At 39.7% G+C, this 18,889-nt stretch overlaps 1 protein-coding gene across 1 annotated transcript in view; it reads right to left on the bottom strand.

The window, feature by feature from the left end:
• gdnfa (glial cell derived neurotrophic factor a) overlaps window positions 1-4,755 on the bottom strand; it is a 7,609-nt gene extending 2,854 nt beyond the window's left edge. Inside the window, exons 1-3 of the mRNA XM_079256298.1 lie at window positions 4,107-4,755; window positions 3,416-3,485; window positions 2,994-3,218 (exon numbers count right to left, since the gene is read on the bottom strand). Of these exons, the coding sequence (XP_079112424.1) occupies window positions 2,994-3,218; window positions 3,416-3,425 (235 nt within the window). The 5' untranslated portion in view covers window positions 3,426-3,485; window positions 4,107-4,755. The remainder of the gene's footprint in view (window positions 1-2,993; window positions 3,219-3,415; window positions 3,486-4,106) is intronic.
• Between the last annotated feature and the right edge of the window lie 14,134 nt (window positions 4,756-18,889).

Raw genomic sequence — 18,889 nt, 5'->3', positions numbered from 1 at the left:
CTTACTGTATTCACCCTTGTTCTGTGGGCATGACATCTATATTGTGTCAAATTCTAAACAAACTTCAATAAAATAGTTTAAAATACACACATATATCAAGTCATGTTTTTTTTTTCTTGTTTTGGGATAGCTGTGAACTGGTATTTGAAAAAATGTTGAACAAGTTAAGTTGCCAGAAAATCAGTTCAGTTTTCAAACGTTTATTGCTGTTAAAATGTTTAAAATGCTTGAAGGCCAATTAGAGGAGCGACATTTTTTAATTCAGTTGGTTAAAACATTAAGAAGCATATTTGATCTTTTAGATAAGGTTGTTTTCTACTCGCTGAAATGCAAATTATCTGATTATCTCTGCTTACAGCATTTAAACCCGGCTCTTCCTCATTAGTTCATCAAATGCTCAGACCAGAACCGTGTCCACAAAGGGAAACAAAAAACATCCTCAGACAACTTCAAAACAGAGCCGGAAATGAGTAAAAAAAAAAAAAAAGAACTATTCTGAAAATCACATCTGCCCATCGAAACTAACTTGTAGATATTCTAAATCAAATTATTTGTTTGTTTATGATGATGGCGGAAACAGCAGTTTTAATCGTATATTTTGCTCTTTTCTTTCGTTTTCACAAATGTGTGTTGTGACTGGTTGGTATTTAGGCACCCACTGCATAAAAGCTGCCACACAAAAACAATAAAAGTCAGAAAAGAAACAAAGGTAATGTAGGGAGATGTCTGAATCTTTGTTTACAAAAAAAGAAAAAAAACCCATCTCACACAATCAGTGGGTCATGCAACACCATAGCGAGGACTTTTCTACATGTATTTGTTTCTACTTCGCCTATTTCTAACTGTAAGAGAAATTTTTTCGCATCGGAGCCCGAAGCTCTGCATGCCTCTGTACTTTCTTTAAATTTAATACACTGATGTTGTCAGGCAACGACAGGCAAATTCTTGACCAGATAAAAAGAAGTTCCAGGATTTTTCTCTGCTTGTCCAAAAAGTGTTTTGTCTGCTTTCATTCAGAACTAAACAGTTTTTGTGAAAAGCCTTTAATTTATTTTTAACAAACAGATATTTTGAATGGATTAGTACAACAAACAAGTACCTAACTACTCGCAGCTGTACAGCGTTAATAAACAAAACAAATATTTAATATATGTCATTTGAAAAACATTGGTAATTTTACTAATAACTGCCCAATAAAAATAGTAATAATACCAAAAAAAAAATGCCTCTGGTTCCTTTTGTAAAGAAACTGAGCCAATAAATGTGAACCTTCCAGCTTAAGTTAACTGATCTTTCACAGCGAAACTGACTGAGATGATACAGTAGGCACAGACAATCACACTGCCAAGTGAGATGCATTTAAATCTTTGATGGATGTAATTCAAGGATGCCCAGACTTGAAGAATAAGCAAATCATATGCTTTGAGCTATTTAGATGAGGCAGATTGCAGTCTGCAGCAAACTGAAAACATGCACCAGCATAGCTCTTCACCATCTGCTCCGAGAAGAAATGAGAACTGACTGAAAACCTTGGACCCTCCAGAGTTCCATGTTGATTCTATTATAGACCGACGTCTCTCCGACTCCGGCTGCCTGCAGGTCCGTCAATGAACTAGATCATGGAGACATATTTTGGAATCATTTAGGTGCATTTAATGACATCACCTGAGTGAGTGTGTGTGGGGGTGTGTTAGTGTTTGTATGTGTGCTGACATGTCGTACGTGCATCCAGAAGTCATAGCCGGCGGGCTGAGATATCTGGCAGGTGGTATTGTGGTTAACACAGCCTCTACACAGCCGTGTCACCTATCTCTCCTCTTTTACCTTGGCTATCTGATCTGCCTGAGCTACAGCTGATTAAGCTGCTGCGAGTGTATCAGATGAGCCAAGACCAATCTGTTTAGACACACCTACCCTTTGATTTAGGCACCTTCTATTGTATGTCAGCTGACAGGCTGGCTTGCCAGCAGCAAATTAAATGATTCATGATGCAAATTCTGCCATTATTTTGTGAAATATGGTTAAGGGTCATCTATTTTTGTCTGAAATAACAGAACGGACACACACCAGAGGCATCATAATCATTTTGTTTTACTGTTTTGATCCCTAAATATTTGATTCTCAGTGGAAGCTGTCATCTGCAGATTCTAAAATTAAAATTCTAAGAAAAAAAAACAACATGTTTATATTCAACATTTTTCACAAGCCAGAAAGCCAGTCCCTTCTTGAAATAACTTTGTTTACGCTATTAGTGAATAGTTAATAGTCTTGGGTTGCACAGCAGATCGGTGATGTCACTGCGCTCCAAACAGAATATGAAGTGGCAGCACAAACACTTGCCCAAATGTTCCATTCCTTATCTAGTTCTTGGCTGTGTTTACTTCCATGTGAGGATGATACAATGTCACATTGATCCAAACAAAATAAATTCCTGCCCACTGTCTCTGTTAAAATGAACATAAACACAGAACTCTCACATGCTGCTTCAACCCATCCGGAGTTGTCCGGCCTCTCTCTTGAAAACTCCTGCAGACCTGGTTCGCAGTCTCTCTCTTCCAAAACATGCTATGATTTCTGAGTTTTGGCAGATGGGTAAAGGTCATGGGTCTCTAAGTCGCAGAGAGGCAGAGGTGAATATAAACAAAGGGAGACGGGAAATGCGAAGGCTGACGGGTGCTGTGGACTGGAGCTGTTCAAAGTCTTATTCGTGCTGCTGGTTTGTTTAAACATGAGAGTGATGTCATCCAAAGCAACAATAAAACGCAAATTAAGATCTTCCATTGGATAAGATCAGTGTCTATAAGAGCCTTGTCAATAAAAGAAAACCCACTCCCTGACTCAGAGAAAAGCTTGTTGTGTGGAATTGGCACACAAAATCACTTCTGATTAAACTCGGCTTTGCAATTGCTTATAATGTTACTGCATGTCACAGATGAGCTGGGAAAACAAAACAAAACAAAACAAAACAAAACAAAACATGCTGTGCAGCTTACATTGATCTTCCATGGAGATTTCCTGCAGGCTGTGGTCGTCACGCTGGAACAATGGCTCTTCCACAGACAGAGAGACAGAATCACGGTAGCTTCTGGGGAAGTAAGTTCTCCTGCTTGGCTGAGTGTTTTGGTAGAGAGGCCTTGTAGCAGCAGAGCTCAGGAGCAACAAACACGTGGCCAAAACATCCCATAACTTCATTTTAGACTCAGTTCCTATAAAGAAAACTTCAGAAAAAAAAATTGATTACATGTTGTGATTCTGTAAATAGTTTTCTATTTATCTGGAGGCAAAACAACCCCCCCCCCCAAAAAAAAAGGAAAATAGAAAAAAACGTGCACCCCCCCCAGACTGTCAGCCAACTCCAGCTTGTAGTGCAGCCAGAAAAGTGTGTGAAACAGTGTGAAACAGTGGCCAGACCTACCCAGACTCATTCTGTATTAATAAGTGTGTCATCATGTCAAGAGGCTCTGATCCTCACTTTGTCACGTGTGCTGTGAACGCAAAAAACTGAGTAAACTCACCAGCAAATCCTGCTTTGGAAAATGACAAAGACAATCCAACATAGGCATAATATTTCTCTCATAATGTCTTACAGGTGTGCAGAAGGTTTCGACATAAAATGTGCAAATATATTGCGCACAGATAACATTCAATCCAAGCCTTCTCATGTATTCTGCGCTGATGTTTGGATGACATGCTGCTGTGATATCAGTCGGCTTTTCACTTGTATCGAAGCCCGGATGGTGCCCACAGAAAACACACACACACGCGCGCGCGCGCGCGCGCGCAAAACATTGGCTACGAAGCGCACCAAAACACTTTGGCAGCGACAGCCTAAATAATGGTGTGAGTTGGCCAGATGGCGATCCCCACAGCTTACGTGACTCTGTCTAATGGCATGTTGAGTGTGCAGTGCACCTAAACAGCAACACACTGATAAACACTGAGCTTTAAATGCAACAATTCTCACGATACTATTTCCAAACAAACAAGTTGCCTCTTCCTACTTCAAAATGATTTTTTAATAAAGACCTAAGAGAAGGAGATGTGTTCCCTAGAAACTGATAAAAGTTGGCTGTATTTTAATAATTAGAAACGAGTGTTTTTCTTACCTTAAATATGGCCTATAAGCAGACCTTAAAACTCACTTGGCAGCTGGTAAAATCCACAAGAGAAACCGCAACTCATTCACTGTCCTCAGCTTGACGTAAACTGCACTAATCGTTGCAGACAAAATAAGAATAAAAATATAATAAATAAATTTCGACAAAAAAATCCATTGAAAAAGCTCAAACTCGATTCTAGACCCAGCAAAAGGTGGCTACGTTGTGCCAGCTGTGTTTTTCACATTTCGACCCAGCGCACCAAGCAAACCACGCGTCTCAGGAGTCCAGGGTTTGGTGTCGAAGAGAGCAGACCAAAAGCCACTGCGCTTCTTCTTTTTTTTTTAAAAACAGGGTTCAGTTGCAGTCGCTGATTAATTGGATGCTACGTTTCCACGTTGGAAATCCGAGAGAGATCCACCATCTCCGACGGAGAGGAGTCCAATGAAGACATCAGCGTCTCCAGCACACACGCAGAGCGCTTTTCCAGCCTCAAGCCTCATGAAAAAAAACAGCAAAACGTTCTTTCTCACTCTTTTTTTTCCTTCTTCTTTTGTAAATCCAGAAGGCGCTTATTATTCAATATATTTTCATGGTAAACAATAAAAGTTGATGTAAATATTATCCATTTTCTCCAGGCGGGACATGCAGTCTATAGGGTGTCCACGCGCGTTCTCCACATATTGGAGTGAAGCAGGACAGATGTCTGCGCATAACACCGCATCGCGCGCACAGAGCTGTTTGGAGAGATTTATAGTTAAATACGCTCTGACGTTTGGGGGGGGGGGGGGGGGGGGGGGGGGGGGGGGCAGTTGGTGTCCGCCCCTCTTTTATAGATGCCTGCAAGAGCAAACAGTAAGTAACACAGGTCCACGTATCTCTCCAAACCACCCCTGGTGCCTTGTTTGGAGGAGCGCAGTTTTCAGATGTCTTGGGGATTATGTCACACATCCTGATGTCCTCGGCTTAGATTTCAGTATGCGGAATGCCATTTGGAGATGCGCTGTTGCGGTGCATGTTTCTAACCCGACTCTGCGCGCTCCGTGCGCCTCGGTGTCAAGTTGCGTCTCATGGCTACACACATCTCAAAACGCACAAGTCCCCACTCCACTTGCGATTTACTAGAAACATATTTGTGAGGACAAGCTTTTAAGGAACCCGTGGACGCTGCGTGGGACTGTGTTACATGGCATATTTGCAGACTTGACATGATTCACCAGAGCAGACAGTTGTTGGTCACGCAGATTACACACACACACACACACACACACACACACACACACACACACACACACACACACACACACACACACACACACACACACAAAAGAGGACCGTGCGCTTGTGGCACCTGAGAAAAGCTTTGTGTCTCCCTGCTTGATTTCCAAGGCGCACCCGCCTTTCATCTGCAAATCTGAATTCCACAAGTTACTCAGTGCTTTGACAATCAAAGTCTTTTTTTTTTTTGTGTTGCTGTGCCGGGAGACTCGCTCCAACCACAACCAAACGCTTGCGTGTCCAAGAAGCACTCTGGTTCTAATTTAACACATGAAAAGCTGCTAGAGAGCTGTCGAATAAAGAGATGAAAATCCTTGCACTGACACCCTAAATCCATGCTGACTTAGTTGTTACTCATTTGTATTAAGGCTCCCATTTGTTTGTTCGTGATCTGAAATGTCTTCTTGAGACATGTCTTCGTTCAGGTGTCTGACCTGCCCGATCCTGCATCTGCAAGATTCTCTGGCAGATCTTCACTGTGTGGATTCCTCCCTGTCATCTTTTCATGCTTTTATTATTCTCAAGTGACAGCTGCTAACGGTTCGTTTGTCATGATAACACCCCTAAAATTTGTACAGATTGTTTTTGATTTCATGGAAACTCAGCAGACTGGTATTTAAAAGTCCTTAATAGTTTTTAATTTAATGGGAAGTCTGAGATAATGTCACTTTTAAACTGAGGTTTACTCAACAATCTTGTCAACAATTGAAAGAAGTAGTACAGCATCCTTTTTGCCTTTACTTCCCATAATCTACACTATCACAGCGGCATGAATTTTCCTCTTTGCTTTGGAAATAAGATTTTCTCAAAAATCACTTCAGAAGCCACTATTATATTAATAACAAAAAGATCCTGTTTCAGTACGGACTAAAATGCCTTTTACTTCAGATATTTACTTTCCTACAATCATTCATCGCTGCAATTGTAATGAAAATTAAAGGACGAATCTCTTTTGTTTAACTGCAATATTGAACTCTGGTGTTGTTACCCTGCCAGCTCATACTGGGAAGGTCTAAAGGATTTCACTACCTCAAACAGGAATGAGCAGGTAATGAGAATGAATGAAAGAAAGTCCGTTCACAGACTGTATAAACAAACTCAAAACACATGAAGGTAATGTGATCTGCCATTCAGCAGGCTACAATAAAGGACTGGGCCATCTGACAGCAGAGGAAGAGACAGCTGAGGAAGAGTCAAAGATTTTTCAAGGTGATCCAGAGTTCAAACTGGTGAGAAAATCCAACATTACAGCACAGTGAGTAACAGATACTTTACATATAATTGCATCTGCCTTCAAATATAATCAACGATTTATTTAGAGGATAGAATTAATATGTTTTGTTCTCTTATTTATTGCCCATTTATTTATTTACCACTTAAAGGGCGAAATCTGTGCACATGCATTTGGGGTATAACTGCATTATTTTAGCAGGAGTATTACAAAGTTGGAAAGAGCAACACACTGCCTAAAAGAATTCAATATAGAGATCTAAATCTACAGCTTTATATGCAATTACCTTTTAATACAGTTTTAAATATTTTTGGCTTATAAAAGAGGAGAGAGATGGAAAAACACCAAAAGTCCCAAGAGGGTAACAACCTCAAAACAGTGCGGTTCAGCAGGAGAGTCAGATTTAAGACAGGTTGAAGAAAAAAAGTCTTAAATTTCACTGAATCCATTCAGTTTTAAGGTAGATTTTATAATCCTGCATCAGGGAAATCCAGCAGCCAAAAAAAAAAATCCAGAGTATAGTGCACAAACTGTGCACAAGAGTTATACAAAGTTTATTTTCCCTCATGAAGGTCTACTTTAGGTACAGTTTGTAAAAAAAAAAAAAAAAAAAAAAGGCGTATTAGGTGTACAAATAAAGATGAAAAATGAAAAACCTGTTTGTAAAACATGTTCAGATAAAATTTGTACATATATTTGCAGATTATATACCATATAGAGGAGGACTGCTGTACAACACTAAGTAAATTATACAGTATCATGCACAAAATATCAGGAAAAACAGCTTCAGCTGAAAGCTGCGCTGCTGGTAAAAAGGCTGGGAGAAGGATCTGCGCAGAGTTCCTTCTTGCATTGTTGGTGCAACAGTCTGCTACTGAACATAAACATAGTTAGGTGCTTTTTTTCTAAGTCATATCTATTACTTTTAACATTTTGGACAGTTTTTACCAACTGTAATGGTCGAAAGAAAGAGCAAGGCGAGCCTTTCACTAGAATCTAAACCTGTTTAAAAGATGTATCCCTGTAACTGCAGCTCAAACTGAAGCAACACCAACAAGGAAGTCCATTTAACACAAGCATTTGATTACTTGTTTGACGTATTCGTTTTTCTCTAAAATCAGATTTATTTGGGTGCAGTAACTAGTGGATTTTAATTGATATTTTTCCCCTGAATGACACATCAGGCTAGCGTGGGACACGGCCTGCTCAGAGATATGGCAGACAGAAGCTGTATTGTCTATAGATATCTGCAGACGAGTCCTCTGTGACCCTCCTCTGCCTCATACAGACAGAGCTGTGAAGATAATGGTCACCAAAAATAGATGCATCTTAGAGACTTCCTTTATGTGAGAGCGCCGCACACTGTGGGTGTCACAAGTCCCCAGAGCGGAATACTGGAGTGACTATAATAAATATTAATTTGTTAGGAGGAGAAACATGAGTAAGCTGAACGAATCACCACTGCATGGAGTATGATGAAGAGGCTCGTCACTCACAAAGAAAAGACTTCTTTTATTATTAGTGTCACTGATGAAGGACCTTGATTTTTGATGTCAGGCTTCCATACAGTGCTGACAAGCCATCAGATGGAAATAACAATGACTCCACAAACAATCCAGCGCACTGCATCTGCTTCTGTTAAAAAAAAACCTCAAAGAAATGCTGCACGGCTAAACGACTTGTTGGGTTTCAACCATTGTATTTCATTACATGAAACGATGTGACAACTGCTTTTTTTTCTGCTTCTTGCTTCACTTAGTCATTGCCTTACAGAGCATTCGACACAAGTGGGACATAATCTAAACATGTTGGTTTAGATTATAAAAGCTTAACGGTTTTGTGTATGACTGGGCAATCACATGCACAGTATAAGCTAAAGGGGGCTGGAATAGAATATCTTGTGTTTTCCTATTTTCCACCAGTTTCTTTACACCAGTCACTGATAACTGGGTGATTGAGTCTTTCCAAGCAAGAAATGCACTACACCCTATTCATGTCAGTCCATCACAGAAATTCTGTATCCTCCATGCAACTATGAACATACAAACTCACTCATTTCCAGAGCCAGTTAGAGTCATAGATGTGTTTGATATGTGGATGGAAGCTGGAGTACCCAGAAAGAAATCATATGCACAGCCAGACTCCAGTCAAGGAGCCTTTGAATCTGGAAATGTATTACTGTGATGCAATAACGATACTTGATTGTATTTAAGAGGAAAGCTTTGTACTTTTTGTAGGTAGGAACATATGAACCATGTAATGTGTTTGCTGCCAATTTACCTAACCAACAGACTTTGGTTATGCATCACCCTCCAAGATAGGCTCCACTACAGCAGTCTATAAATATAACAAACACAACTACATATAACACATTCTTATGCAAAATAAGGGGTTTCAAACTTTCTTCTGATATCTGTACTTTTATAATATTTTAAGAGCCAGACTGTTATTTACCTGAGTATTTGTTTATTATTGCTGGTATTGAGGTTTCAACAATTATAACTCTTTATGCACCCCGGTTAGTACTGCTGTGAGACAGAGCTTCAGCCAATGTAAGGCATAGTGACGATGAAAAGACCTGAATGCAATGGTCTGTTTTGTTTTGTTGTCTTGTTTATGTGGGGTTTTCACACCTTTTATCTCGTTTTTTTCCATCTAGTTTCTGTTTTGTTTTGTTTGTATGTCATTTTAGTTTTCTAACAAACCATTCCCTTTGCTTCCTTATCATGAAGTATAACAGGAAGGGTACCTAACGCCTGCTACATACTCCACACGAAGTGAGAACTTTTTTCTTGTTCTTGAGGCCTCGAGAAGAATGTGACGTGTCTGAAGGCAGTTCTCGATGCATCAGGTTGGCAGAAATTTTTTTCTCGTGGAGCTCCGAGAAGTACTGTGCGATTGGTCGGACATTAGAGGTGGGCGTGGTTAATACGGAAAGCTTGAAGACAGCTCCGTATTTTGGCTAAAGCAGATTAAACAAAATTTTTTAATAAAATATCTGATCATGTTGTTAAGAAAGTACAACACTTCTGCAACAGGTGGTGTTTAAGCACACGGGCCCGTGTGTAAAAGCCACAACCGAAGTTAAATATGGAATAATGATCTAATTATTACTTTCAATAAGTGCAAAGAGTAGAAAATGTACATTTCCATATGTTTAATGGTCACTAATACCACTTTTGCCTCATAGTTTCTTTAATTAATGTTCACATCAAGTACAGTACCTTTTAGTGTGCAACTCTCCATTCTGTATCCTGCATGCAGGGTGCAAAAGTGCCAGTTGTCTAGCAGTGAAAGCTCAGCTGTCAGCCACCTCACAGCCTCAGATTGCTCTTGGCACAGAGACAGAGAACAGGTAGTCAGGACAGATACAAAGGATTCACATAGCTTTCAGCTGATCCATTAGGACATGCAACAATTCAAATATGGCTTTCCGCCAAATACCCAACCATTGTGGCACTCCATGCAGTATTTCCATCTGTTTCACTCACTGCTCAAATATTTTATGAGTATTTGTTGGCATCATTCATGCATAGATTGTGTGTGTGCAGAACAAGTGCTGGCATTAGGATGTGAGCGTGTGTGTGGCTATATGTCAGCGAGGATGTGTGAGAGTGTGTAAATGAGATCACTTGGTACTATCAAAGTGCAGGCAGGACTATGACACTGTTATAAATAGCAGGGAGGAAGTAAGGAAGGTTAAATCTCAGACACAGATACTAAATGAGTAGAAGGGAGCCATTTAAAACCCCACATGTCCATTCAGTCCTGCATGACCATACTTATTTTCGTGGAAGCAGTGAGAGGCAGACTGAGGTCGTCACCGTATTACTGCTTTTTATACAACTGCACGGTCTGATTTTAAAAGTTAAACAAACTTTGCTCTGCTACACGGAGGCCTATCCTGTGGTCATATAGCTGCATGGTGCGTGAACAGCTTATTATTGGTCACGGGTAAATTATCTCACCATGTGCAAATGAGAATTCGGTAAGCTCTTTCCCATGGACCAGTGATTTTATGGGGACGCACTGGCAACAATTAATTCAAGCTCAGAATGCAGCAGTAAGCAGTGGTAGCTGTTGATGTGTTAGCATTCGTAGCACTGCACCCTGCAAATGTCTCGCTACAGACAGATGGGAAACATAGATTGCCTAACTAAGGTGCAGTTCTTGGCTAGTACCCAAACAACAAAACCCTCCAGGAAAGTTGAGTTCAGCTGTTTGCATGAGAAATGATGCACTGAAGGAGGGATATATATGTTGTTTGGTGTGCAAGATGTCCATACTTACACATTATTAAGACATGTTGGTGTCTGCTGATAAAGTTACTCAAGCCAGTCTGTAATCCTGACTACTGATATTTACCTGGCATGACTTTGAACTCTGACTTTCGGCAGCTGTCAGTGGCGCCCATCCTCAAAAAGGGGACATGTGGGATACTAACACTCCCCAAGGTGGCACAGTGTCAGACTCTGTGCTGGCTTTACGGTTTTTAGCATTCAAAGAGTATCCGCCAGGGCCTCCTCTACCATGTTACTAAACAAACAGGAGAGGGCTAAGTGCTGATCACTACCACTGCGCAGAGATGAAAAGCTCCCCTGGGAAGCGTCACTATTACGCTGCTTGTTGTCCATTTGTTTAATGTATCTGTATCCGTTTACAGATTTGAACTGAGATATTTCGTTTATAACCTCGAGTCATTATGCCTGCTTGCTTGAAAGCTTTGCTTAAAGTGTGGTGGATAAAGAAGGGTCTTAACTTTCACAGGACCAAGAAACTGCGCTCAAACGTAACAAGGTCACACTAATTGGGGAAGGAAGTAGTGAGGATGTCTTTGGGAAGGAGCGGCAGGGTTTGAGAGTGATAGAGAGGGTCAGATCCTGTTTCTGTTCTGGTCCCCTGTTCTAATCCAGCTTGGTATGTGTTGAGATCAGAGCAGGTCCCTTTCACTGCAGCCGTCCGGTGGCTGTGCAGAGGGACCTGCTAAGTCTGTTATTTCCTCTACTGCTGCACATTCAATGCAGACTGCATAAGTAGAGAGTCTGTGGGAACAAAGTTAGCTGAAAGAAACTTGAAAAGAAGCGACCTGACAGGAACAGTCCCACTGACCATTTCAGGTAGTGACCCTTAAGAAACACAGTACAGACAGCTGTGTGTTTCCCTTGATGTATTTATGTCTGCCACTTACATAAATACACTGTGGCACACATATACATTCACACTTGTACACATGGGCCAGTGTGTGAGAGTGCACACTCAAGAGTGACACGCACAAACCTTCGCAGAGACACACACACACATTGAGACACAAACACACCCATATCACTGCTCCCTGTCAGTAATACCCCAAAGATATTATGTCTCTCTCAGCAGACTGGACAGTTGATCACAGCAAAGTGACCACGCCGTCACTTTGATGTAACTCATGGAGTGAAGTCACCTTGGAAAGGTGATGCATAAAAAATACAGAAGAATCTCTTTTCTTTTTAAAAAGAATTTCTAAGTTTTTAACTTAATTAATGTTTCTTTTTTTTTTTTTCTTTTACAAAAAAAATGTAGCGTTGCAGATTTAAAACTTTGCACTTTGTTTGAAACATATTTTCAAACAAATATGGCACAAAGTAACAAAAGAACGTGTGGTCTGTTTGGCTGGAGACAGGACGGAACCTACTGAAGAACATGTTCAGCTTATTTGCTCTGTCCAGACTTCCATCTTTTTGGTCCCCGTTTAACCTGAAGCTGGTGATCTTTTTCTCTCCTGACCCTCACGTTGTTCTGCTGGAGCTTGTGTTGCCTTTAATAACTTGCTGTCTCCATCCATTCAGGTCACTGGTGATCCAGAGTTTCTTATTGGGGAAGCATCTCACTGTTCTTTTTGGTACATAACTGTCCACACAAAGTTGATGTAATCTGTCACACACACCCATGGCGTTGATGTCCTCTCTGTCATTGACGGAAATCTAGTCTGCGGCCCCAAAGCATCATTTTAGAACATCCTCAGCTTCATTAGACCAGGTTTTAATAGTCTGTGGGATAATTGGCTGCTGTTGCAGTTGGAAGAAACGGTTTGAATCTCCTGTTTTTCTCTCTGCCTCGCCCCTGCCCTGCATCCTCTTCGCTTTCTTTCAACTCCTTTGGGATTTGCAGTGTTTTATTTTGTTGATTATCTAGACTTTGGAAAGCTTAATCAGGTGATCCTGCTGGTAAGTACCTCTTCCGTTGCCATGGAAACTCATCATATCAAGTCTTGAAAAAGTCCAAAGTAGGCAAAGAAATCTGCAGTGCAGCCTCCAAACCAGTCTGAAAAACTCTTCTTAAAAAACAAGAAGCAACTTGGCAGTGTTGAAAAAGTTGACTGCATGTTAAAAAAAAACGACTTTTTTGTGATTTCAGCTCTGATAGCTTAATTATTTTTCAGTTTTTTTGCAGTGCACAAACTATGTCATTACTGAGATGTTCATTTTATAGTGATATATTTCGTGATGTTCCATCCATGATGTTCATCTTACTGTTTCCCAGCACACAAATATGCACATCCCAGGCATAAAGAGCATTAATACCTTTATGTAGTCCATATGCATGTATTTTTGCATCCCAGTAGAGGAAGGACAGTCTCTGATGCCAGGTTTGTTTGTGTTTGAGAGAAAATATGTTTCTGAAAGCATGTGAGCATAGTAGGTTTGTTTTTTAACTTCCTTTATTTTGAGTTCTGAAAATATTCAGACAGCATTTGGGGCCACAGCCTCAGATGTTCAGACCTAACAACCCCAGCATATGGATATGTTAGCACATATTGCTACTCAGTCATTCTACTAAACAAGAACTGCTCAGTTTCTCTTGGAATGAAGAGAAAGATGAGTCAAATGAAGAAGCAACCTTGAACTTTGTTTCACAAATAGCCTTTAACAAGTAGGTTATAATAACAAACAGCACAGAGATTGCATGGAGGCAATTGGACATAATGAGGTTAGAGGTTATGGGAAAGTAGCCTTGGACTGTTCATTTACATCCAAGGTTATACTAATTAGTGTCAGCTACTGGTTGTGTGGGTGGATCCTTGAATCCTAAATTAGATCTAAACGCGGTATTACGACGAACATGTTAAATCATATTGAAAAGAGCAAACATGGAATTTGACTATAAGCTAAACATGGATCCCAATAATAATTTAAAGTTTGTCACACTGTATCTTTACAGTGTTGCGTCAGTGTGGTGTGTGTTATAGTCTGTAGGTTAACAACTATGCAGTGTGTGAACTGATAACAAAAAACAAACAATTAGACAGAAAAATGCTGTAATAATCATGAATGGTTTTTTTTTTTTTTTTTTTTTTAAATCATTTTAATAACTAAAGAGGTCAGGTTTAGATCATTGTTCTTTATCGCCCATAATAATTTGCACCACGCAAGGTCAGTGAGTCATTTTCGGCTGAGAGAAAATTTCAAGCTCTCCTCATTAGTTGATTTAAGTCTACCTGATAGCTGCATACATGGGCTTCGGTTCAGAATTCAAAGTTCAGGTGTCAGTGTTCAAATGACTCTGGTATGCTTTTGTTCAGCCTCTTACAGGAAAAAAGTTAGTAAACACTAAAATAAGTTCAGTCCATAAAACAAAGCTGAAAGTATAGATGCTTATTCTAAAGTACTTTGAACACTTAGTTAAAAATCACAGATAAACGATCTGTGCCTTTGCAAGGTTGTAGGGCAGCATGACATCATATTAACTTTATCGTGACTGTAACAAGATAATCAAGCATCATATCACACATCAGGGCCATTTAAAAGCACTTTATCAGTTTAAGCCAGAGTCTGAGAGCACTACAGCTGTCTTTTTGACCTGTGACAGACAATCTCACTGCAGGTTAGGATGCTGAGTTGGGTCATGTTACTTACATTTGGCATGTGCAAGTTTGTGAGCAGAATCACCAGCAATGCTGCTGACACACTGAAACAGCTGAGGACCTATGGCCGAACAACAGCCTCAGGAATGAATGGATGGGACGGAAAGATTAGCAAATAGATACACATACCGCTAGACCAATGGAATGCATATAAATATGTAAATGGAAGGTGCCTTAAAGTGATATTTACAATTTTACAAACTGTAAAGCATTACAAAGCAAGAACATTCAGAAAAAAGGTTATAGAAACGAAAAATTAGTATAAAACTAAGAGTTGTTGCCCTTTATGGTAAGTTATAAGTCAGCCAAAGGGTCATTTATGTAACTCTTCAAAAAGACCAACACACTTATTCATTCCTTTAGAGCTGCTTTTTTTTTTAAATACTGTTTTCATCAAGGGCAAAAGGTGAAAAGGGCAAAGCTTTTTGAAAGAAACAACTATCATGTTTCTAATACGTTTCTCCATAGAACAGGAGAACTTAGGGTCCTATCGTATGTGTAAAACAGAGGTGTCAGATCTGAAACATGACCAGTATGTCTGACAAAGGGGAAGCTGCTGTGAGGGATCAGTTTAGAGAGAGAAGTATCCGGATCCCCGCAGCAGATGGGAGCTTTATCGTTGTGGCCGGAGGGGGAAAAGAGCCCGAGAAGAGAGACGAGAGACCACAAAAAAGGTTAGAGACATGGCTGGACTGTGACACATGTCCCACTGTGGAGGGGGATTTTACTCACCTGGCCTTTGGTGTGTCATCATGTTACCAGTCCTGTCATGAGCCTCCACCCTGTCCGCCTGCACTGTATTGTTCTGTACCGCATGTCGACAATGGAATAAAAGAGAACAGATAATGAAAAAGTGAGTAGGTTAGGCAGTGGGAGTAAAGACACATTCTGGTCTATTGTTGGTGCTGCATTTTTTTTTCTTAACGCTACTAAAGTGAAGGATAAAACAGATCAAAGAGCTGTATATGATTGCTTTGTTGGATCCTGAGTTATGAATATAGTGAAGGGGTTGAGGTGCCATGTAGCAAGAAAAAAATGTTCTGCAGATGAAGAGGCTCATCAACAGGAACATCGTATCACGTTGCTCTTGAAAAGGCATGCCTGAGGACGGGCTTGATGGTCATCACACCTGGGTTGTGTTTTTAATATCATCTAATGTCTGTCACCATCTGACGCTTTCATTATAGCTGCGCACACAATCTCCTACGTGTGTGTAGAACGTCACGAGACTTAGCTGTTTAATGATAACTTCTGGAAGGCTTTCACACAATGCATAGACACAGAAATTATGATGATCTGAGGAGACTGCTTCAGTTATAACACACCCCAGATGTTCTTAAGCTCAAAATAAGCAAAAGCTAATACCAGTTTTACTGCACTGAATCCTACTTACACTCATCCAAAGGCAAGTCGTCGCTTGCCATGTTGAAGATTTTCATCCTCAGGTTTAAACAAATCAAACAACAGAGATAAAAAGCACACGACAGGGGATCAGAAACACTGCAAAATAAACACGACTGAGCAGCATGTGCTTGGGTTTTGTTTCAGCCCGTGTTTCGGCTGAGGTATTTGTAACGTAAACAAGTTTCCAACAAACAAAAACATTAAGTTGATACTTAAAAAAAATGATCCACTGTGGTCGGAAATGAGTAACACAGACCCGAAGACCTCCATGTCAAATACCTTTTTAATGAAGCTGTTTTTATTTGAAAAAAAAAACAAAAAAAACAAAAAAAAAAACACTATATGCACACATACACACCCACACACCCACAGGTATTTGTATGAGCATGTGGACCTTGAAGTTCTTTACACGAAGACTGAAGGAGAGAGCTGTATGTTGGAGGTGCTGCGAGATCAAGAACAGTCTACCTCCAGGTGGTAAAGCTAAGTTTTCAGGGGTGAGAGGTCACAGACATTGCAGTGGTCACACACGTGTCAGAACACTATTTACAACAGCGGAGGCCCACCTCAGACCACCTACAAGTGCTGCTCCGCTACAGTTCAAAACTTGAGCAGGAAGTGTGGCCTCAGGATCCACTAGGTGGTAGTGAAGCCCCGTGCAAAGCATCTTCTCATCCTGAGATCCTGGCCATCCTTACATCTCTTAATCAAAGCCCCTCCTTGGGTTTTGGCAGCTTCAATGTCACGAGAGTGTTGCTAACAGTATTGGAATGCATTTGATGTTTTGAGCAATGAGGCACACTTTCTAAATCTAATACTTAAACATTTAAAATAGAACTTAACTCCATATGCAACATGAGAACATCATCTCTTATTGCAATGCCATGAATATCTTTTGATCCTTGATCTGTAAGCAGCAATTATACACAATTGTGCTCTGGCAAATCTGCCACTTCCTAGTTTGGAGAAAAGACACGCTATGCATAACACACGCACTGCAGCTATAGGCAGAGCAGATGTCACACATCTTGTTTATAAGTCAATAATGGCAAAACAGGGCAGATCAGAGTTGGTATTATGTTGTTATTGGAACACAGAAGAAAAATAAACATTAAGAAAGAATTGATTATATGATGACTTTGCAATTTTATGTGATTAAATGATGAAAAAACACATTAACAAAATTGTTATATGTAGCATCCCTTCGAAGTATTCAGCTATAAAAAAAATTCTTGATAACTGCCTGATACATCCCATATAGAAAATAGATCAACTGCATGTCAGTCTGCCATCTACTTGATAACAGGTTCGTACACAGCTTGCACATTAAAGTATGTCAGTTTTAATGCACTGATTAAACATAAATCTCAGTAAGTCATTTATTTACTAAAATAATACCACAACATACATCATCTGTGCTGTGTTTTGTAATCCTTAAAGCACCTGAAACACACACACGACACTATCTTTACCAATAATTAAAAAATAATTGAATAATGATTGAATCAAAAGATTGAAATGAGAACAGTGTTTATCATCAGGCTAAAAATGAAAGTTTCCCTGTGTTGTTGTGGGTGTACATCCATTTATGAGTTAACTACTCCTGCCTCACTGGGCAATAATAAAGGATATATGTCGCCCTCTAGTGGTTATAAGTAAACCTTGAGGGGAAGTGTGTTTACCTAGAATTCAACGTGAACTTTCACACACATTACAGTTTATTTTGAGCATATTTTGAAGAACGTTTTTGGAGATAAACTGTGGAAGCCGCCACCATTTGTCACTGTTTCCCATTAGTGCTTTTGCTTTCTAACTGAGTACAGCTAGTTTACATAACCATCTGTTAAAATCAAGACTCACACCAGTTGTATTACTTAAAATCTGTTTATTACTCGTTTTACTGCTTTGTTTGCTTAAACAGCTGGATTTTGTTCCTTACTTACCTTGTGTTCCTGGATGAAAGGGTAGAAATGCAAATAATTTCCTGTATTTAAAGGGTTTAACCCAACTGGTGATGTCACTGGAATGACCCAAATATGGAGAAGAGTTATAGTGTGTTACAGAAATTGTTTGATTTTATAATGATGTACACAGTACCAAATATCAATGGATGGAAAAAAGGGTTATCTAAAGTCACTGTACGAGAGTAACTTCCTATAATGTTTTGGAGCATTGTGTGAAGTATGTGCTTGCCTGGATAGTGGCAGCTGCTTAGGCTGGCCTTTTGTTTTTGTGCAAGGTCCAGATTAATGTAGCAGGGTGTAGGTGAGATTAATTTTGTTTTGCTTAATTTAGTTTATGTTTAGATAGGTAACTGTTAAATAGTAATATTTTTCTTTGCTATTTTATATTTATGTTGTGTTGTAATGTGCACCTTCATAAAATAAATACTCATCATTTTGGTAGACCTATTGCTATTGCTACCTTTTAGCATGTCCGGTTACACATACATCTCACTTTATGATTTAAAAAAAAAAAAAAGAACCCTGTAAATTAAAAAAAAAAAAGAGAAATTCTACATTGCTACAGCTCACACATCTGCATGTCATGCATTATTCCTTCACATGTGAGCTGACACACCAAACTGCTTCCTTAGGAAGGTGTTAAAGTGATTTAATGTAGTTTTGCTCATACCAGAGATTAAGGTGCATTTTAGTATATTTTGGGATTAAAATAAACGGCCGTCATTTTAAAGGTGGCTAATCAGGCTTCCCAATATAATACAACACCAGTTGGTATTGCTGAGGGAGAAAAATGATCAAACACAAATTACCTTTATTTTGTGCAAAGTTCAAAAACATGTCACAAACAAATTAGAGATAATAGTTAAGCAGGTCGACTCATTACCCATGAAGGAATAATGACCTGCAAATGTGTGAAGTGCAGGAGTCTGTCTTGACTCATCATTTCAACAGTCTGTTGAGTTCTCGCCTCATTGTGTTTTCCACATATCCTTGAGGTATAGAGTCTGAAAGCTTA

The sequence above is a fragment of the Telmatherina bonti genome, assembly GCF_933228915.1.
Source record: "Telmatherina bonti genome assembly, chromosome: 17".
In the NCBI taxonomy this organism is placed as follows: Eukaryota; Metazoa; Chordata; class Actinopteri; order Atheriniformes; family Telmatherinidae; genus Telmatherina; species Telmatherina bonti.
This window is presented reverse-complemented; position numbering and strand designations above follow the sequence as displayed.